The following is a 22,519-nucleotide window of genomic DNA, read 5'->3' as shown; positions in this document are numbered from 1 at the left end:
AGGATTTGGAGAATGTGAATCCCCAATGTCTAGGGAATAAATTCTCTTATTTGAATTAGAAGATAGATGAATAGATCCCATGATTCAAAGAATCCTCTATCATTTGGATTCTAAAAAAAGTGAAAAATTCACAAAACAATTGAGTGGGATAAAGAATAAACTTAATAACAGAGGCATTGGACAACAAAGAGAGATGAAAAGTCTAGCAAATGCATGAGAAAGAGGAAAGTAAAAGAACTAAATAAGAATAATCATGTGATATAAATTTTCAGGGCCTATCATGCAAAGCATTGACTAAGAGAATAATAGCATCTCATCCACTAGAATGCAAGCAAACTTCAACTAAATCCACCTTTACATCAATCAACCAAGAAAAATGTTGTTTGTCACTAAAAACAATTCAAAGAAGAATGCACATTTATTTGCATTAGCACAAGAGATGACATCCATATGCAACACTGGACATTTCATATTGTGTGTTCACACTTGGAACATGGCAATCATAATACAGGAGAACAAAGAAACAAAAGGATGAAAGAAACTACTTACAAACCTATATGTTCTATAATTGATAAGAAATGATCCCGAGACGAATCTTGCCATGTTTTCAGAAAATGTCTCTTCCCATATATATCAACCAACGCAACGAGAAGAGCAAGCAGTTGTATAACCAAGAAATAAATTGCATAGGGAGATTTCCATGACTGAACTCTGCAAGAGCATAACCCAGAATTAACAAATCAGTGTATTTATAAACGGGAAAATCAGTAGTAAATGAGAAATACAATAATCTCACATCATAAACCCAATCAACTTTGCCCACCAAGCCTGTGGCACACTCTGTGACATCGGTTGAGCAGCCCATATTACCAAATAAGTCACCTCAGAAAGTATTGCAACTACAGAAAAGATAACAATTGGCCACAGCAACAAAAACCTCCTGCGGAAATGAAATCCTACAGCAAGGAAAACAGAAATAGTAGTAGTTAATTAAAACTGTTAAAAACAACACGAATTAGTAAAACTTAGTTTCAACAATCATCAACCCATATGAATAATTTATGTGCAATTAGTATCACAAGGACCATTAGCACTTAATAAAATAAACATTCAAAAGATCTACCATGTCATCTTTCAAATAGAAGCAACTCCAACTAAGGCCGAATGAATTCTCTGTTTCAATAAAAAATTGAAGGGGTGTGGTTGATTAGATTGCCACAATTACATCATTGATTGTTAATCTGTTCCTTATTTTTTTTCTTTTTCTATGGTTCCTGTTCACAAATTTTTGAAAATCATAGAAGGACCACATTCCTCACTGAATATATGGCATAAAATGTTGGGAGGAACTCAGTCCGAAATTATTTGTGAGAGGCTACCCCAACAACTAACAATTATAAGTATTAAAAAAATTACTACGAGAGGCAAATTCACTGTTAATCTGCAAATGATAAACAGAACCTGTCAACTATCCAGTAACAAAAGAGAAGGGGATGAGAGAATAGTTCTCTTCAACGTAGAATTCTCATGGTAAGGTTGTCAAATTGTGGTAAAATATCAAAATTATAGTTTAATACTTTAAAAGCAACAATAACTTGGAAACCAAACAGAAAGAACTAAGCAGCTTACCTAATTGGGATACATTGTACAGAATGAGAATAAAGGCGATCAAATCAACAAGAGAGATCAAACTCCAGTTGATTAAAGCAGCTGCAAGAAAGGAGCACATAAAATCAGCACATACTTCAATAGAGGGTACATATTCCATCATGTGTCGTCTTTACATAAAGAAATCTGACATAAAAAGGTAATTGAAAACAACATTTAAAAAATAAACCTAGTACTCTTGCTTTAATTGTTTACTAAGAGTAACAATAATATTCCTTCTAAATCTTGAGACTAAGAAATAAAAATATAAAATCACACAATATATATGTGGATACTGCCACAACCCAGTCGCTAGTGCCTACTCACTGTCACTTCAAAATTAATAATAAATGATTCACTATAAGAGCATCTAGTGATTAACGAGTTCATAGTGATTCTAATCTAGTTAATTCAGAATCTTCAAATGCAATATTATGATTTTACGATGACATGAATTTCACTAGGTTTAAAACAATAACTACATAAAATCAAATCAATCAGTAATGACGAACAAACAGCCTATGCTGTCAACTTCGCATATAATATATTACAAGTTTTAGCGACAAAAACTATATTCAATCCAACTAAGAAGCTCACTCTTACTTCGTTGAGAAAACACAAATTGCAAATAACGGTACCTGGCAGAAGCAGTGAAGGCAGCACGAAGCCAGCGAGAAACTTTCCCATTGAAATCGGAGGTAAACACGGCGATCACATCGAGATTCAAATCAATCAATCAGCTGGTACGAGATTCAATCGTTTCTTCGCGAAATGAGCTTTTCCCGAATCGCGAAGTACTTTCCGGCGCTAAGAGAAAAACTCGCCGCAAACTACCGCCAACTCTACAAAATGGAAATGTTGGTTTCACGCTTTTCTTCTCTTCGCTGCACAGTTTCAGTTTGACCCAAATTTTCGCAGATAAGATGCTCTTACAAAACACACAGAATTGGGAGCTCCGTTGATCGAGATTTTTCTAAAATCACAAGCGAGCGAAGATAACATATAAATAAAAATAATTATTTTTTTATGACACGGATAAATAAATAAACAATAAACGATTTTTAGCCAAAATCCTGCTACGCCAAGGAGGAGGAAGAAAGGAAGCAGATATTGCCCAAAAGTTAATAATTACGCGACTCTCTATGCTGCCATTGTCCAATTAGAAATTTTCTCGTATAAAATAAAATAAAAAATAATTTGTTTTCCATTCTCGTACTTTGGAACCGCGTTGCTTCTGCCTCAAGCCGGCTCATGTGGCAGGGTAAGATGGTCATTTGATCATTTGAGACGTTTTTTATTTTGGTGCCATTTCCATTTAAAACCGTGACTCGTGGCGGTCAACAAAATTCTAACGTACCAAATATTTCTGTTGTTAACCTACCAGTCTTCAACCTACAAATATCAGGGATTTGTGGAAAAAGGGATAGAAGTGTCTTTTACGAAAATAACAATAAAGGATCAAAAGTTAAGTTCAAAATTTTGTTATAGATGATTTTTAGGATGGTAATTTATTTTATTATAATAGTTTTAAACGTATTTTAATTATATTCTTATTGATTAAAATAAAAAATTATTTTACATAATATATATGTAAAATGCGTTATTTTATTGTATAATTACTTCAATAAGTCTATTAAATTTTGTAATAATTATCTTAATTAATAAATATGCTTCTAATTTCATGAATAAGTTTTTTATTGACTCGTAAAATTGTTTATAATTTTTCTCTAATATTCAAAATGATCATTTTTTATTATAATATTATGTGCCATTACTTAACTATTTATTTTCTTGTGTGTTTTAAAGAGTTGAGTAGTCCAAAATGTTTATTTGTACCTCACAAAAACTTTTAAAATTTGTAAAATAAACTATATTTATTTAAATTACAAAAAAAATATGAGGGACTAAAAATGAGATTTAAAATTGTGAACAGATAAAAATATTTTTAAAAGCTAAAGCAAAAAGAAATCACATTTTGTAAGAATTAAAGAGTGGTTTCAAATTTTATAAAAATTAAAAACATTGATTTCAAATTTTATGAGAGGGGATAAAAAACAAATATTCTTTTTATAAGAAACAAAAGTAAAACTCGTTAACTTTAAACAGATAGTCATATTTAAGTAAAAATAATAATAATTAGCTTAAAATTTATATTGACTTGTGATTAAAGCTAAAGCAAAAAGAAATCACATTCTGTAAGAATTAAAGAGTGGTTTCAAATTTTATAAAAATTTAAAAAATTGATTTCAAATTTCATGAGAGGGGATAAAAAGCAAATATTCTTTTTATAAGAAACAAAAGTAAAATTCGTTAACTTTAAACAGATAGTCATATTTAAGTAAAAATAATAATAATTAGCTTAAAATTTATATTGACTTGTGATTAAAGCTAAAGCAAAAAGAAATCACATTTTTTAAGAATTAAAGAGTGGTTTCAAATTTTATAAAAATTAAAAAAATTGATTTCAAATTTTATGAGAGGGGATAAAAAACAAATATTCTTTTTATAAAAAACAAAAGTAAAACTCGTTAACCTTAAACAGATAGTCATATTTAAGTAAAAATAATAATAATAATTAGCTTAAAATTTATATTGACTTCTGACTAACTTAAGCAATGTAAATGTATTTATTTTCAGAGAATTTCAAAATTTATAACAAGAACAAATATACTAAATTTCAATATTTTTCGTTTTAAATTATTTAACTTTTAAATATTTTATTTGAATAAAATAGTTTAAACTTTTAATTTTTTTAGTAGAGTAGTTTAATTGCAACCCAGTAAAAATAAAAATAAAAAATAATTAATAATTCTCAAAAATATACGTTGGTGATATTTTTTAAATGACATCGGTCGAAGTTATTCTTTGTTATACTCTATTAAAACTATTTTAGCATATGTTTACAGGTTTATATTTTAATAAATATCGGTCAAATTCATTTTCACCTAACTCTAATCACAATTGTGTTCGATAATATTGATTATGGTCATCCTTTTTTAACTTTTCTATAGATTCATTTTTGGCAAATTCTTTACCCATGTCAACTAAAACAAATTTTTGGATTAATATGTATCACAAAGAATTTTAATATAAATCTATTGAAGGTTTTTCGATCTGCATTAGAAAAAATAAATTAACCAACTTCGATAAAAAAAATAATAACAGAGGTTGCTTCGTTTGAGAAAAAAAAAGGTGCTTACAAACATGAATAAAATATAATCGTGAAAGACTTTAATTAAAAATATAGTTTGTAATTTAAAATATAGTTTATTGATAATTATAGAAAAAACGTTTTATAACACCATTTAAGAAATAATTTCATCTTGCATGTATGGATAAATAATCTCAAAAATGTTAATAAAAAATAATTTATATTAAAGTTTATAAAAAGAAAACTTTTATTTATATTAACTGAAAAATATACTCACTATGGTTGATTAGAAAAAATTAATTGGTATTAGTCAAAAAATAATTATGTCAATTTTGATTAAGTAAATTGTAACATATGTTAGTTGCAAGACTGAAAAAAATAAATCCAACTAACGTTAATTAAAAGTGACTTTAATCAAGTTTAATTCAATATATATATATATATATATATATATATATATATATATATATATATATATGACACCAATTAAAAAATACAGTTGATGTTGATTAAAAACCGAAGTAACTTTCACATGAGAAACAACATTGATTTATATAAAAAATTACCTCAATAAGGTTCCATTTAAAATTAAGTTCAACAAGATGAAGATAAAAACATTTATTTAAGAGATGATAGAATATTAAAAACAATAAATTATTATTTCTTTAGATAAAAATTGGAAAAAATATTATGTTATATAATAAAATTGTTTTTATTTTATTTATTAAAAAAATAAAATTATTCAAACAATATATTTATGTATAATATATTTCAAATCCTTGCTAGAAATCAATTGACGTCTAAATTATTTTTCTTCAAATACATCGAAAATATTTATTAAACTTTGAGCAAGTCACTCAATCACAATTATATTATATATCTTTTTAGTTAAATAGACTTTTTTTTTATTCCTGTATTATGATGAATTCTTCAATTTTATTACACTTTTTTTAATAATCTCAATTTAGATATACTTTTTTAAAAATTAAACCAATATAATATTGTTAGTCAAATTCATAATGATGATTTTGTTGCAATACCAATTGACATAATTATTCATGTTACTTATTACCTCATCAATAAGTCAACTTTAATTAAAGACATGTCATTTAGTATTCATCATTTGCAATACCAAGTGACCATTTATTATTCATGTTACTTATTTCTTGCCAATAAATCAACTCTAATTAATGATATTATTGTTGCAAATAATAATGTTAACACAGGAGAGTATATTGACTATTTTTTAACAAAATAATTCAAATTGGTAACATTCAAAATAATGAAATATAATTAAAATTGTGATAATATTGAGATAAAAATATATATTTAAACTTTAATTTTATCATTGCTTATTAAGTGACATTAAATAAAAAACCACATAACATTTAATAATTTGTCGTGGTAAATTAATTTCACTGATAAATATATTGTTATATTCGCTAGTGGAAAAAACCATGTCTCTTTATATTTGAAAAAATGAAAAATAAAATTGACAATTGTGGCTATATAATAAATAATGCGATGTATTACAAAAATAATATAAGTAGTTAGTTAGTAAAATAATAGATATTATATATGTGCGTCAAAATAACATATTATATAGGACATGTTTGACATCAAAATACTAAATATGTACATCAAAATAACATATTATATATGACATGTTTGACATCGAAATAAAAATAAATATGTTATAACTTCGTCATTATTTTTGTAGTGTAGTGTAGTGAAAGAGAACGAACAAAAATCACACCAATGCTAACAAAAAAGCTCAAACTCCCACCGGACTAAGAACCAAAACTCGGTTATTGGACTATCGGAAGAAGCCGGACTCGTGGAAGAACCCCAGCCGTATAATCATATCATTTTCCAAGAAAAAGATAATTATATTATTGTCATTTATGTTTAAAAATTAAACGAATCTATTGGATAAAATTACCACTCACTATAATATTGGATTAGAATTTAATCAATTTAACAACCATCGAAACAATAAAAAAAATTCTACATCGAAACAATAAAAAAAATTCTACATCGGTCCAAATCCATTTAGTTTATATTAAAATGGTTTGTCGGTTTTCAACGTCTTTTTCCAATAAATCCAATCTATTTCATTGTTGAACAAGTTAAATTCAGTTAAGAAAAAGTTATTAAAAGTTATAGATTTTAAAAATTAATATGATTAAAAAAATATGTTCAGAAAACAATTCAGTATTTTAAGTAAGTTAATAAATCAACTCATAATAAAATTATTCAAACTAATTAAAATCATAAAAAAAATTAAGTATTTTTTAGTCTATGTAATTTACATGTGAAATTAGAATTTGTAAAATCTTAGAAAATTATATTTCAAAACTGAAAGTGATTTAAAATAGTGATATTCGATTATTTTAATATTAAAAGATTTTAGTATAAATAGAATTATTATAAACGAGTTTCATTATTTTAAAATACATTATTTTTTCAAAAAACATTTTTTTAGAGTTTTTTGACTTCTTTCTAAGGGTTATCCTTCTCTGTTCGTCTGATTGAAGATATGAGACTCTATGGGTGATCCTCGCAATGAGCTCTTCAATTTGGACCAATCAGTTTTTTGTTTGTGTAAGTTAAGTTTCAGTCATTTTTCTTGGTCTTCTTTTATCTTTTGTTCCATGTGAGACTTTTCCTGCTTGTGTAACATCCGGTTGGATATTACTAATTTTAAGTAAATAAAAAAATAGATAATAATTACACATTAATTTATTCTACCTTTTCCCAAAACGAGGGAAAATGAAAACCTCTATTAAAATCTCCATTAATTCAAAATCTATAAATCATAATTATCAACTACAAGTTTCAAGTCAAATAAAAATAAATGTTTACAAAAGATCCAAACCCCATAAAAAGTAAAACTCTGGAAAAGCTCTTCCTAGCTAGTCCCTCTTTGATGTTATGCCTCACCAGAACCACCTGCAACATCATCTGCTCCCGTGTAACGGATTACATGATCATCGTCAAACACAAGCAAATAGGGTGAGCTAACATAATAACATATATATAAAAAATATAATCCTAGATATGCAGACACACATAAAAGGAACTCTATCCTTTGATTTCATACCAAATGGCCACCACCATGTTATCCATGCTCTACGTCTTTAGATGAAACCTCAAGATTCCCTTTGTTGTCATACCTACAAGCCATAACTTGTAGAACATGTGCGAGAAACTTGCTACGGACCATACTTTGTAACGCCAAGTGAAGTTCCCGATACGAAACATAGTTCATAATGTCTCAAAACTACCAAACTCGTTGGCTAAATACCGAGAAGGGCAATCTTTTTGGACCCATCCGTACGAGCCACAACTCGCGTACTTACACCGACAACACTCGCTAATCCGAGCCACAACTCAAGGATTCCTCGTGTTCATCCACCATCCCGAGCCACAACTCAAGAGATGTCATTCTGAGCCACAACTCAAGAGATGTCATTATGAGCTACAACTCAAGGAATGTCACGTGTTTACCCTCTATCCCAAGCCACAACTTAAGGGATATTGTTCTGATGGTATACCCCCTAGCACGGTCAAGCACTTTCATGAAGAGATAGAGTAATCTTTGTAAGGTGAAGCAAATCTCTTTTCTTTTAGGCCATAATGGAGTATCTTTAGTAGATTATGAATATTTAGGCCTTGTATTAAGGGTCAAGTAGTGTAGGTTTCTTCTAGGCCTTGTATAAAGGGCTAAGTAGTGTAGGGTTTTAAAAACAATCTTGCTTAAGTAGGGAGCATCATATGCGTCTACTTAAGCAATTCTTTGATGTTTAATTATGTTAATCAAGCTAACTTAAGAAGAGCATCCCACATGTGCCACATGTCAAGCTCTTTAATGGAGAGTTATCTTACATAGGTAGTGGCTATGTGTCATTATCTTATTGGAGAGGCTTTTCATAAAGTAGTTTTTCACATAGCAACACATGAGTGGTTTGTTTTGTGAGAGTAAGGATTGCTACATGTCAAACTCTCCTTCACCAAGATAGCATTTTTAGGGTTTTGGTGCATGTTAACATTCTAGGGTTTTAACCATTTTGGAGACACCTTACTCTATAAATAGAGGTGTCTCCCCATGTATTTCTCACTTTGAGAATGATAATGTTATGTTGCCAAAATTATTTTTGAGCCATACTTCTTCTCTCAATCACTTGCTAGAGCATCCCAAGATGTCTCTTTAGCACCCCTTTCTCTATAGTTGGCCTAACCTCTTTTAAAGCTCCACAAAAAACCTTGATCCCACCATTAAATCACCAAAACTAAGAGCCATTTTCTTTTAACACCAAGCTTATGCAAATCCACCATAGTCACCATTTCAAGCTTTGCACGATTTTCATCAAGGAATAATGAAATATACTTGAGTTCGACACAAGTAAACTACATGTTGGCCAAGCTTCAGGAAATAAAATACTTAAATAAGATATTCAACAAAGGCAAATCTTATACGAGAAGTACGAGAGGAGGCTCGTGGCATAAGAAATACCTCGAAAGCAAAAACAAATTTTAAACGATAAGTACAGGATGAGGCTCGTGGCACAAGAAATACCTTGAAATCAAAGACAAATCTTATACGAGAAGTATGGGATAAGGCTCGTGGCATAAGAAGTATCTCAAAAGTAAAGGCGAAGTGTGTCAGGGAAAAAGAAAAATAAGAGGAGAGAAGTAGACCTATATGCATACAAGTTTGTGGTTCCTTCTCCCTACACCTCCATGATTTATATATGCTGCTTGACACCCTCATGATTTAGATAATAAGGTTGGTGTAATGGAAGAGTTCGTTCTAAAGCGGTTCACAAACATTTTTTACTACTACTTTAGTTTGTCTGACTCGTTGGAGGGATTTGTACCCTCATCAAATGAATAGGCGTTGGTGATGGCGAATATGTACTTCTGGAAGTATCTATAACAATAATAAAGAGGATTCTATCTTTTGTGTCCACATTTCATAATACCAATTTTACCCTTTATAATATAATTATTTATTATTTTTTAAAATTAATGGTTATTTTGACCTATTTTCTATAAAATTGTTTATCTTATTTTTTTTATTCATCAACAATTAACTTTTCTATATTTCACTTTATTTTTAACATTTCACTTCATTTTTAATAAATATAAATTTATTTTATATATTAATTTAATAACATTACATTATTTTATTAAGATACTATCATTCATATTTAAAAAATGCGTATACACAAGCACAATAACGTCTATATGTACGTTAGTATATATAATGTTGTAGCATGTTGGGGAGAGGGGGGGAGAGAGAGAGAGAGGGGAGAAGCATGGTGGTAGAAGAAATTGGGTGAGTCATTGTGTACCATATTGTTTGCTTTGGAGGTACCGAAGAATATGAATATACAGATTTAAGGTGGACACTCAATCCGGAAAAAGAAATTTAGTCCAGAAACATCTTCTAGATTCACCATTTAGGAAGATTTGTTTTTATACATTAGGATGTTCCGGAAAACATTTCCAAATCTGTAAATGTCTTTCAAAACACTTATTTTAGATTTTTTTTTTATACTCGTGAATGATTATTCTAGAATGTATTTTCTGATCTAGAAATACCTTCTAGAATAAAAAAGAAGAAGTTCAGAATAAATATTCCAAAATGTATTCTTAGATTCATAAATACTTTTTAGAACACTCAATCTGAAATATATTCTTTTATAATTTTCGGATTAAGTATTCCAGAAAATAACTTTTAAATTCAAAAATATCTTTTGGAACTTTCAATATGAAAAAATTTAATATTAATGAGGTATATGAACTTTTATTATAATTTTAACTAGAGGAAATTTGAAAATTGTCACTTTTATTAGGCGCAGGAAGAAAAAAAGTGGGATGCAAAAATAAATTCTTCCTCCCTGCCTCATGATTTCATTGTGCATCTCTGTGTATCTATAATGCACTGATACTTCAATTTGGGTCATATAGTCGTGTCTGACACATATCGTGTCCGATTCTTTATCGATATTTATCAATGAAGTATCTAATTTATAAAGTCGTAGTATAATACAATAAAATCTTTGAATAATGACCAATTTTAGTGAAAAAAATAATTATTCACTATATAGTGACCAAATTGAGAACTAAAATAGTTCAAAAAAATTATAATTGGTCTCCAAATTGATAATTAAAATAGTTTCAATTATGAATTGATTTTTAAATTGGTCACTAACATTAGCTACCAGGTTTTAGCTACCAAAATAATTGGTCTCTAATTAGAAAATTTGGATTTACAGAATAACAATCATATATTTATTTGTTTGTAAGAATTATTGTACACTTTTTCAATATTCATCTATCACGTATCTATCACGTATCGTATCCTATTATTAAAAAAAAAAAACGTATTGACGTATCGGATACGTATCGTATCAGATACACGTATCGTATCTGTGCATCATAGATCTCCAAAAACTTCAAAGTTTTAAATTTATCTTTTAGTATATGTAATAAGAAAATATTTCGAATTATATAATTTAGAAGGTTAAATATCAATTTTCTTTTGTATTTTAAAATATTTAATTTGAAATATAAAATTTGCATTTTGAAATATACAATAAAATATACAATTTATGCTTTGAAATAAAATTTGAAATATAAAATAAAAAATTCATTAGGAAATATACTATCTAACCTATATTATAAAATGAATAGAACATAAAATAAAAAATATATTCTAAAATTTACAATTTAAAATATAAAAAAATTGTAGTATTGGTGATGATGGTGGAATTAATCTATATAATTTATACAGCCCTACAATCTTCGACAAGACTGAGATCATATGACACAAAATTTTTGCAATTGTGGTTGTTGGATTAGTGATGAAGACCATGCTCATCTTGATTACTAATTTATGGGGACTGTGGGGAGATCTTCTTTTCGATTCTCATACTCGTAAGTGCTCTCGCTTCTTACATTTTCTATAAAGATATTAAAGTGAATCAACCCAATTTATAAAAGTTGGTTCATCATGAATTAAGTTAAAAAAGTTATATATATATATATATATATTTTTGAAATTTTAAAAAATTTTAAAATCATAAGTCATATATTTTAGAAATTGATAAAAATTAAATTGTGTGTCTTTAATTTTTTTTATAAAATTAAACATTTAATGTTTTTAAATAATAAAACATAAAATCAAATATAATAAAGAATAAAAATATTTCGGTTTAATTACTCTTTGGTATCTGTTTTTGTTTAAAAATATCAATTTGCGACCGAAAAATTGGGACGAAATTGAGATTAAAAGAACTGAAGGACCAACTTGACATGTTTTGAAACGGTAACCAAAAGAGTAATTAAACCAAATATTTATTAAGATATTTTTTATTTTCTTTCTCATTGCCTTTTTAGTTTTTCACAAAATTGTACTCATCTCTCACTCTCATGTTTTCTTTTTGTTTTTTAAGAACAAATAAGTTAGACACATACTCATTATTTTTGCTTTCATTTTTCATTTGTTTCCTTTATTTCTCAAAGAAAAAAATGTAACTCTCCATTGTCTCACTCGATAATAAAATATTAGTTTAATAGTTATTAAGATTATTTTTTATCTCATGAACCTTTTTGTATATTCATTTTTTATGATTATAAAAGAAAAAAATTAATGTATTATGTGTTTTTCCATAACCGAATTTTAATTGTGACTTGACTATAATCGAAACTTTAACAAAAATTTTAGGGAGCAAATTATATTTGTTATATATAAATTATTTTTTCTAATTAAAAAAAAAGTTTTCAATATATATATATATTAAATATGTTTTAGTCCATCAACTTTTAGTGAAAATTGCAATTAGTTCCTCTTGAAAACCTTGAACCAATTTAGTCCATCAACTCTGAAAATGTGTGAATTTAGTCATTTTAACCAAATTTTATAAAGTTTATTTGACATTTTAAACACATTTTATTATAGTATTTTAGGTTATTTACACTGTTTCACACATATTCGTTTCAATGTTAGAAATACGTTTGAAACGTGAATTAAACTTAATAAAATTTGGTTAAAAGGACTAGATCCACTCATTTACAATGTCAAGGGACTAAATTGGTTCAATGTTTCCAAGAGACACTAATTCCAATTTTCACTAAAAGTTGAAGGACAAAAAACATATTTAACCATATATATATATATATATATATATATATATATATATATATATATATATATATATATATATATATATATATATATATATTGTGTGTGGGAAGACAACACTATACACACATTTTCACATGGTGGGACTATAAACCACAATTTACCGACAAAGTGCATAAAAAAGGGCACAAACAAATACATGGAAACAACAAAGACCAAAGCAAACCAATTTTTAATCCTAGCATAATCGTAACACCAAAATAGCAAAACAACCAAAATCAAAACTCAAAATCACACAATAACCACTCACACTCGCCTTCGATACTCAATGGCTTCGATATTGAATGACTTTTTGATACTCAATGGAAGACGACCAAACTACATGAACCCACAATCGATGCACATAATTGATAATTGTCTAGCTTACTTGAAATTACAAATCCTTTACACACTTATCTTTTTTTAATTTTGATATAAATCTTAGCAAAACAAACCTTTTTTTACCTAAAATACAAAATGAGGAGTAGAGAAGGTATAAAATGTGAAAATTGATGTGTTTGTGTTGTTTATACAAGTAAATTGAAGGTAATTAGGAAGTTAGCGTCAAGCCCCAAAGATGTCGTTGAGCCCCATAAGGCAGATTGTGAAGATTCAAATACGACAATTGAGCCTCAAAAGATCAGGAGGAAAAACTCCATTGCTGAAACACCAAGCTAAAAGCTCAAACATGAAGGAAATCGACATCGGGAGAAAACGTCATGGCTTATCAACCTCATAGGAGCTAGAGCAACACACTTAAAGTCTAAAAACAGAGTTTGCCTTTGTTATTTAGATGCTAACTTTAGAGAGTTGATTTGGAGATACTATTTTAGATAGAGAGACTTAGGAGAGTTCTTAGACACATGTTGTAATATCTTTGGAGAGAACTAAGAGAGAAGGAAAGCTACTCCATGCTCTTGTATTGGAAATCATTATGAGCAACTAACTTCTTCCTAGGTTGGATTGGATGTAACTTTTCTAAACTTCATGTACTACACTTGATTCAATATATACTGTGTTCTTATTTTATATGCTAGTTACTTGATTTGCTTTTATTGCTTTGATGACTTGATTAATCATCTTACTGCATCAACATAAACGCAATGGGAACTGGTTTAAGTTTAGATCCAATAAAATTTTCTAATGCTTGGTAGATGCCAAGAATGGATCCACGACTTTAGTTAGTTTAAAGAGTCTTATTCATTAGTGCAAGGAGTCATTAAACCAAGGGTGAGGGATCACACTACATCATAACCTTAGGTTCCAATACTTCAAGAATGAGTTTATAATTACATTGAAGAGTACTTCCAAGAACATTAAAGTAAAAAACATAATTTATAGAGAATCAATAATAGTGCAATAAGTGAAAGAAGACAAGTTTAATCCCAATGTCTTAATCAATATCACTTATATTGGTTAATTAGTCAAACTATTTGTATACTTGCCAAACCATTATTACTGTTTCATTACAAACTTGAATAGATCATAGATTACTATTTTATCAAACCAAATCTCTGTGGAAACGACCTGTTGTGTTATAATTGAACCATTACACTTACTCGATAATTTAGATCCCTTAAGGGAAGGTCAAGAGTAATCCTCACATTACAAAATCCTAGTCTCCAAATCTCCTCAAATTTCATTCAACAATGTTAATAAAATCATTTTACAATTTCCCTCCTAACCTAAACAAATATAACAAAACTCCACGTCACAAAATAAATAACCGCACCACTTAAGTTATAAAGGCCAACTATAAACCCCTTTATCCATTAACAAATATAAGATCCAACTATAAATATAATCAAATTAACACTATTTAACAAATATTATAAAAAAAAATCACAAACATAAATATAAGATCCAAAATATTAATTGAACATATTATGTTTCTTAGCAAAACAAATTTTAACTATTTTAAATATTACAAAAAAATTTTCATTAACAACCAATTTTAATAATAAAATTGTTAGTCACTATAGTGTCCAATTTAGATACTAATTTATAAATTAAAATATTATTGATTACTAAAATAGTCACTATTATGAATAAAAAATTATAATTAATTAATAAATTAATCAGTAGTAATTAAGTAGAAACTAATTTAAAAACTAATTCCTTTAGTAATAAAAATCTTGGTAGAATGTTTAGTGACCAATTTTTTTGGTAACTAAAATTTTATTATCTAAATTTTATAAAATCAAATTATAGACTAATTTTAATTTTTTATTTATAATAATGATTATTTTAATAATTAATAATTTTTTATTTTATAAATTAATATATAAATAGTGATTTTAAATATAATCATTAAAATTGGTTGTGAATGATACATATTTTGTAAGGTGAAATAAGTTTAAATTTAAGTTTGGTAAACAACCCATCGTAAATACCTTATTAAAAAAATATTTTTAATATGTTTATTCGTACTTATTTTATTCTATCGTATAAAACTACTTCATGTGAACATCTTAGATCACATTAAAATAATGAAAAACATGTCGATATTTGGTGGTGTAGCCACGAGTACAAAACATAAGATGATTAGGTGGTTGTCACAGTGCTTCTGCAATTTGTGGTGTGTGCACGTCGTGATCACCAGAATTTGTTAGAAGATGGTAGAACGTTATGAGACTTCGCTACTTTTGCTCTGTCTCTTCTCATTTTCTGCACTTGTTCTAGCTTCTTCGCCATGCCCCCTTACTGGTTAGTTCTTATGCTTATTATTCTTTCCATCCTCTTTTTCATGTTACTCGTGACTTTCTTTCTGCATCCCTTCTCTCCCTTTGTGCTTATATCGATGTGTCTTCTCCTCTTTAACGGTCTTTTAGCTTTGTAATTGTTATTTTTTGGATTCTGATTTGTGTTCTTTTCACCAAACACTTCATCCGGTATAAATGTGATGCGCTCGACGCGATTAGGTTGCTGACTATGCTTTGCACAGTGTGTGTTTGACGATTTGTCTTGGCATCACTACTAACTCGTGCCTGCTATATATATACATTATAGGCATTCTATTTCATCCTCATTCGTTTTTTCTTTGCTTTGATTATCACATAAGCATGTATTTCTAAGTTGTATTGTTGCAAATGGTTACCTGGCCCTTCATTTTTCAGTACAATCATTGTTATTATACAACTCCCTGCTAATATGTCTCTATGGATGAAATGGATGCCTAATAACGTCGTGAGTGAGAATTTTTTTTGGTTGTTTATCCATGATTTTCCCAATAACTAATTTCCGTTAGAGAACCTGACTACATTTTGCGGGTTTCCTTTCTCAATTACATTTTTCCGTCCACAATGCTGAAATTCAGAACTTGCTTACCATATCTATAAAAAGCGAACTCAAAATCTTGTTTAAGAGGGCGTAGTCTACTGGTACTCGAACCAGCCTCTTCTTGATAATTCTGAGTGAGTTTAAGGTTTTATTTGGACAAATTTATTCATAAACTTCTCTCTAAACACTTATAAAGAAACAAAGTTAGAAGAAAGAAAAAAATAATTAAAATGAACATTTCCAATAAGCTAAAGTTAATTTTTATAGAAACTATCCAAATTTCTCCAAAAGTCGAGGTGCTTAAACTAAAATTGACTTATAGTAAAGTTCTATTCGTTTTACATTCTTAATTTTTTCCGGTAAGTACATACGATGGTCTAAGCTAATATCATAACATGACATGTACATGACTTTATTTTTTATATATTTACGGAGATGTTTGTTCTGGCTATCAAATGATGATTACTATCTCGCGTGCTGCTTTTTAATGAAAGAATTCTGTCATATGATAAAGTGCTATCTACCAGTGTTGTTTTTTACTCGATTAAAATTTCTGGGTTCATTTTTTAAATCCACAAATATACAGGGTTACCACTAGTGAGAAATATCAGCGAGATTCCTCAGGATAACTATGGTAGGGCGGGACTCTCTCACATGACTGTTGCAGGTTCATTATTGCATGGATTGAAGGAGGTATCCAACCTTTATTTGATATGATAAGTCATATGACAATCGTGAAATGCTGTTATTACTAACATATTATATTAATAAAAGTGAGGTCAAATTGTATTGAATGATAGGTATCAAGAAGTAAATGTGAAAAAGGGAGTTAACTGAAGGAGCAGCTGACTGTTTATAATACTCTAATTGTTATGCCGTTTGTTTATTGAAACAATAGAATTGTTATTGATAAGCAGGTTCTTGGGATAAACTTTTCCAGAAGGATTTTAAGGGACAAAAATAAGAAGAAAAAATGAAATGAGTTTTCTTTTAAAGTTAAAATTAACTTATACATAAACTATTTTGTAGAAGCTCTTTTACATGAATTCTTTGAATTCTTATTTTTGATTTGTACATTAGTTAATTTTTGCTCATGGAAAAAATTATTTTATTTTATTTTCTTATTTCTTTCTCGTAGAAATCCCTCTGAAGAAACTTTTCTAAACAAACTCAGTTTTATTATACTAGCTTTTAGAAGTCAAAGAAAAACTTAGTTTTTACTATGACGATTGATAGTCCAAAACTGCTCAGCTTTAGGTATTGAATCCTTTTGGCAGCCATCTGTGTGGTCTATGATGTTCAAAATGTTTCTGTATTATCATATTTCCAAACTTTCCTGGAACAGGTTGAAGTATGGCTTCAAACATTTACACCTGGAACATACACCCCAATTCATAGGCATTCCTGTGAAGAGGTTTTTGTTGTTCTCAAAGGGAGTGGCACTCTTTATCTTGCATCAGATTCGCATGGAAAATACCCTGGAAAGCCGCAGGAGCACTTTATCTTTGCCAATAGCACATTTCATATTCCTGTTAATGATGTTCATCAGGTAAACCATTTTAAGCAAAGAAGACAGGCCCCTCCAATTTAATTTGATTTTGGTAAAAAAGGTTTAGGATTGTAAACATTCTTGAGAATAATATGTTCAGGACAAGTCATAAACATTAGAATGTTAAGTGCCAATTTTTCTAAATGTTATGGGTTGTTGATCACGTAATCTAAAGAATCGATACATATGTAAGGATCTATATGGTTTTTACAGATCAAAAAGTTGATAACGGGAAAGATAAGACGTCATGGATACTTACTTTTGTAATTTGGATAATGATTACTTGGCATGTATGGCTATTAGTAATATTATTGACAATTTTGCTTGTTGGGGAGCATCATATTGTAAGAAGTTTAAACTTTTCTTTTACCTGAGAAAATATAGCAGGCTGGCATGTAGCGCTAGCCTTTCCTTGTCCGTTTTGTAAACTAGAATGCGTGAGCTTATTGAAAGAGTACTAGCTTTGGTTGGGTCTGTGTGCCATGTCAAATGATGTCCAAAGAAATGCAAGTTGGGCGGATGAAGTAACTCTTGGGAGTTTGTTATCATTTCTTTGTTCCATCTCCATTGTTTATATTCTACTCTAACCCGTGACACTTTTGTGGTGATATTTATTGTTTAGTCAAGGTCTTCTTCTACCCTGTGGATTCTTAAATTACTAAGAGATTCTGTGTTACAGGTTTGGAACACCAACGAGCACGAGGATTTACAAGTGCTTGTTATAATATCTCGTCCACCTGTTAAATTGTATGTACTTCTTCTCTTACCAGCACTCAACGTTTCATACTTTACTAACTCTTATCTTGGCTCTTCCAAACATGGCAAACTGCTGAAGCTCTTTATTTACTATGATTAGTAAACGCATTCTTATTTCCTAGTAACTCAGTAGATGGTATACCCAAAAATGCATATTCTACTTTGTTTTTTCATTCTCTGCTGGTTATGTTGTTTTCTTCTCTAGATTCTTATATATGTTGATTGATTTTATTTAAAACAAAATTAATAAATCATACTAAATGGATAAACCAAAATCTGAATTGCAATTTTATGCTTATATTGCACTGACTTAACATAATGTGTTCTATAGTCGACCATAAAAAGATTATTAGTATGAAGTTTGTTTAAGAATTCTACATGGTTTGGTTTTGTGCAGATAAAGGTTGAATTCGGTTGTTCTGTACGAGTAGTTTGTTTTAAGAATGAGTTTGACTTCATATCATATAAATTGAAACTGCGTACAAACCATTTTATACCTAATGACTGTGAATGGCCATTATACCCGAACCATATCATCAGTCCGGTGAGATACGCTTCTTCGTCACTAATTCAATAGTTTTTAAATATTTTCCCACTGAAATGCGTCTCTTCTTTCTACGTAGGTGGCATTATATAATGTTTTTTGTTTTTTTTTTTTAATTATGGAAGGGTAGCGCTCCCTCCTCAAAATTAAACACGGGGCCCATATGTATTCTGAATTTTCACAATGCAGTCTTATGATTTAGTAATGCAATTATGTGTCTTTTTTTATTTTATTTTTACTCTGGATAGCTTTCCTTTAGATATTTTTGAATACGTCTCTATATGAGACAGTGAGACAGACAACTTTATATATTTCCATCATTTGTTTTCTTATTACTCATTATGAATGTTTTGGTTATTATGACTAGATTTACATACGAAGACTGGTCCATGCCTCACACTGCAGCGCAAATGAAATTCCCCTATTACTGGGATGAGCAATGTTATAAGAAGGAATCTCCAAAAGACGAACTATGATTGGTAGCCAAGGTTTGTACATTTTATTACTGGAGATTTTCTATCACTGAGTGTTTTCTTAGCAAGAAATTTAAAGCTATATGAAGACAATTTTATTTTATTTAGTCTTGTATTACCATTTCATTCACAAAGACTGGAGCGTTTTAAGCCTTTTATGAAAGATTGCCACAATTTGGTCCAGATGATTCTGCGAGTATGGATGGTTGCGATAGCAATTTTTGGACTCATACAGCTCTTAGCATATCGTTGATTTAAGTGTGGATCCAACAATCGTTCTAGGGCGCTATTAACAATGTCCAACATTTAAGCTGCATCTGATCTCCGCTTTAAAACCATGAACGTTTTAACAGAGATGAAGGAAAACTTGCTAAATTATAAAAGAAAGTTTTCATCTACCTTCCCCTTAAATACTGACTAGTCATTAAACAGTATGCACTTCTTTGTCTGAGAAAGTATGTTCAGATGTTGCTGGTTTATTTCTGATCTTGTTATTATTTTGGTAAATTCAAGCAGTTATTGAGTTGTTAAGGTCCTATTGTTTAGTTTTGGTTTGATGCTCGCTTGTGTTTAAAGAAAAAACACTAGTTTCTTTAGTTCTTAAGTTGGTCAAGTGAGTATTGTGATGTTATTGTTGTGCTCTATAGGTTACATCGTTTCGTAAGTTCATTTCTTTCGTTTTAAATACACTTTCCTACTACTGATGTTTCCTAAACTACTTGAAGTTCGTTGTGGTGTTTGTCAGATTTGTCACCTAGGTTGCATTTTTGGCCAAATAGCAATAGCTCGTCAATTTTCAAAGAATAAAGAGTTAAATATGATTTTGTTCTCTTAACTTTTAGAAAAAGAAAAATTGTAAATTAGTTTATTTTTAAAGTTTTGATTTAATTTAATTTTCTAACTTTATAAATGTATGAATTTAATTATTTTAACCAAATTTTGTTAAATTTATTTGACATTGTAAATATGTTTTTAAACTAACATTAAAGTGTAGATATGTTAAGAGATTAAATTGAGATAAAGTTTTGAAGAGAAATTAATTTTAATTTTCATTAAAAATTAAAGAACTAAATCAAGAATAACTTATTATTTCTATACGGCATCAATCCAAATATTAGAAAAGTCCAAACATTTAGAAAAGAAATGAGCTTAATATAATCAATTGGAGCTTAACAATTGAATACTGATTAAATTTACCAAATTATGAACAAAAATATACTAATAAAAGTAGCAGCATTAGAACAAACTTTCTCAGAAAAACATCCTCATCAACGCATTGATAGAATATAAAATGTCTTATTCTCCGCATCTCAGCTATTTGTGCTGTGTATATGCACTAATTCAAACGTAATGAGAATGTGAAATTATTAGATATGAAAATTAGAGAGACGAGAGGGCAATAGAGACCCAAAGTCGTACCATAAAATCAGCCCACATGTCACGGTTAACTTTCAAACCATTAATCGAAGAAAAAATTTACTATAAATTTCTTCATTAATTGAATAATGTACAGAAAATATGTGGCGTGTCACGCCAAACAACGGTTGTTCGTCAATCTTTTCACACTCACAAAAAAGGAAAAACAACCGCCGGCTATGGTAGGTAGTGAGAAAGGGTCACGAGCACAGTCACCACAACACACCAACGGTGACGAGGACACAATGTCCAACTCCAATATGCAGCACTTAACTCAAGCACACAAAACCACAGTTTCCTTCAATTCTGGTTCTCCTAGTTTCTCTCCATGTTTTCCTTTTTCTACTGTTATAAGGATCTTATATCTCAACAAGTTGCCATGCAGGTAAAAATATAAAATGCCTCGTAACAAGTGGGAGTAAGGTAAAATGGGGGTGTGAGTATCAACGTCCTTTGCAAAGGTCGGAGGCCGAGGCTGGGCATCTTGCTAAAGGTCTGGATGAGTCGTTTGGGATAGAAGATCGAAACTAGTTGGTTCAAGTTGAAGAGCAGCTAGGCCAAATATCGAGAGATGTCCCAATCGAAGGTTAGGACTATATGGCTCGAGCAAAAGGTCGAGATAAGTCGTTCTAGATCGAAAATCGAGTTGAATTAACCTAAACTAAAGATCGAGTCAAGTTAGCCTAAATCGAAGGTCGAATTGAGTTAACTTGAACTAAAGGTTAAGTTACGTCGGTCTAAGTAGAATGTGGAGTTCATTTGACTCATGATAGAAAGTTGAGAATAGTTAAACCGAGTCAAAATCGAGATGAATCGACTCACATTGAAAGTTGAGATTAGTTGACTAGGTTAAAAGTCAACGTATGTTAGTCCAAACCGAATTATGTAATCCATGGTGTAATTTTAAATGTTTTAGATCACCAAATTTATAATATATTTTAAAATCTTAGAATTATATAATTTAGAATGCATTTTTGAAATGTATAATATATAATATACTTTTAGATTTAACAATGATTTGGATTAAATTATATAATTTGGAAATATATTATGAAATATATAATTTATAATTATTTTTAGATTATAAATCTGAGAATATATTTATGAGTAAAAAATTAAAAAATATTTATAAATTGTATAATTTGAAATAGATTGAATCTAAAACATGCCTTTTGAATTTAAATATGTATTCTAAATTTTACAATTCATATATTTTTTTTAACTTTAAATTATAAAATATAAATTTCCAAATTATGCGATCAAAAAGTTTTTCGCACAAGAGTAATTTGGATTTTTTTTTTTCATATAGGTCTAGGAAGAAAGTACGGAGTTACCCAAATAAATATCTATGAATTTGCGCAAATTCATGAAACACTTTTCCAAATAAAATAATGTTGTAATTATTTCTTATTGAAAACCCCGGTCCAAAATATGTTTCAAAGGTAGAACCCTATGTATCATCATATATTTTGGGATTTTTTTTATCAATATAAGGTGATTTGCTTATCAAATT

The 22,519-nt window shown here is 29.1% G+C and overlaps 2 protein-coding genes across 7 annotated transcripts in view; one reads left to right on the top strand and one right to left on the bottom strand.

Moving 5' to 3' along the window:
* The window catches only part of LOC114191582 (piezo-type mechanosensitive ion channel homolog), a 29,708-nt gene extending 26,939 nt beyond the window's left edge, over nucleotides 1-2,769 (bottom strand). For 2 of the 4 annotated variants that reach the window (XM_028080835.1, XM_028080836.1), the window contains exon 1: nucleotides 550-711. Coding sequence is in view for 1 of the 4 variants with exons in the window: in XM_028080833.1 (XP_027936634.1) it covers nucleotides 554-711; nucleotides 797-956; nucleotides 1,630-1,710; nucleotides 2,286-2,334 (448 nt within the window). In the remaining 3 variants the exon portion in view is untranslated. Of the gene's footprint in view, nucleotides 1-549; nucleotides 712-796; nucleotides 957-1,629; nucleotides 1,711-2,285 lie in introns of those variants that run through there. The other 2 variants (XR_003605982.1, XM_028080833.1) reach the window with 2 other exon arrangements.
* Nucleotides 2,770-15,507: 12,738 nt separating this feature from the next.
* LOC114189902 (auxin-binding protein T85) lies at nucleotides 15,508-21,966 on the top strand. Of its 3 annotated transcripts, none has more exons than XM_028078630.1 (6): nucleotides 15,508-15,695; nucleotides 16,855-16,961; nucleotides 17,614-17,817; nucleotides 18,497-18,564; nucleotides 19,485-19,605; nucleotides 21,392-21,966. In XM_028078630.1, the coding sequence occupies exons 1-5, from the start codon at nucleotides 15,605-15,607 to the stop codon at nucleotides 19,591-19,593; spliced, it is 579 nt and encodes a 192-aa protein (XP_027934431.1). In that variant the 5' UTR covers nucleotides 15,508-15,604; the 3' UTR covers nucleotides 19,594-19,605; nucleotides 21,392-21,966. The 3 variants fall into 3 exon arrangements, with proteins under 3 accessions (XP_027934431.1, XP_027934430.1, XP_027934428.1); XM_028078629.1 differs by lacking the exon at nucleotides 21,392-21,966 and adding an exon at nucleotides 19,775-20,221; XM_028078627.1 differs by lacking the exon at nucleotides 21,392-21,966 and having other exon boundaries at nucleotides 19,485-20,121.
* The last annotated feature ends 553 nt before the right edge of the window (nucleotides 21,967-22,519 follow it).

Source organism: Vigna unguiculata, chromosome 7 (genome assembly GCF_004118075.2).
Source record: "Vigna unguiculata cultivar IT97K-499-35 chromosome 7, ASM411807v1, whole genome shotgun sequence".
NCBI classification, from domain to species: Eukaryota; Viridiplantae; Streptophyta; class Magnoliopsida; order Fabales; family Fabaceae; genus Vigna; species Vigna unguiculata.
This window is presented reverse-complemented; position numbering and strand designations above follow the sequence as displayed.

What these genes read in the sequence shown, in the direction of transcription:
- LOC114189902 (XM_028078630.1), top strand. Translation starts at nt 15,605, where the DNA reads ATGGTAGAACGTTATGAGACTTCGCTACTTTTGCTCTGTCTCTTCTCA. An exon ending in TATTGCATGGATTGAAGGAG is followed by an intron (nt 16,962 to 17,613) that starts GTATCCAACCTT and finishes TTCCTGGAACAG; the next exon opens with GTTGAAGTATGGCTTCAAAC. An exon ending in TCTCGTCCACCTGTTAAATT is followed by an intron (nt 18,565 to 19,484) that starts GTATGTACTTCT and finishes TATTATGACTAG; the next exon opens with ATTTACATACGAAGACTGGT.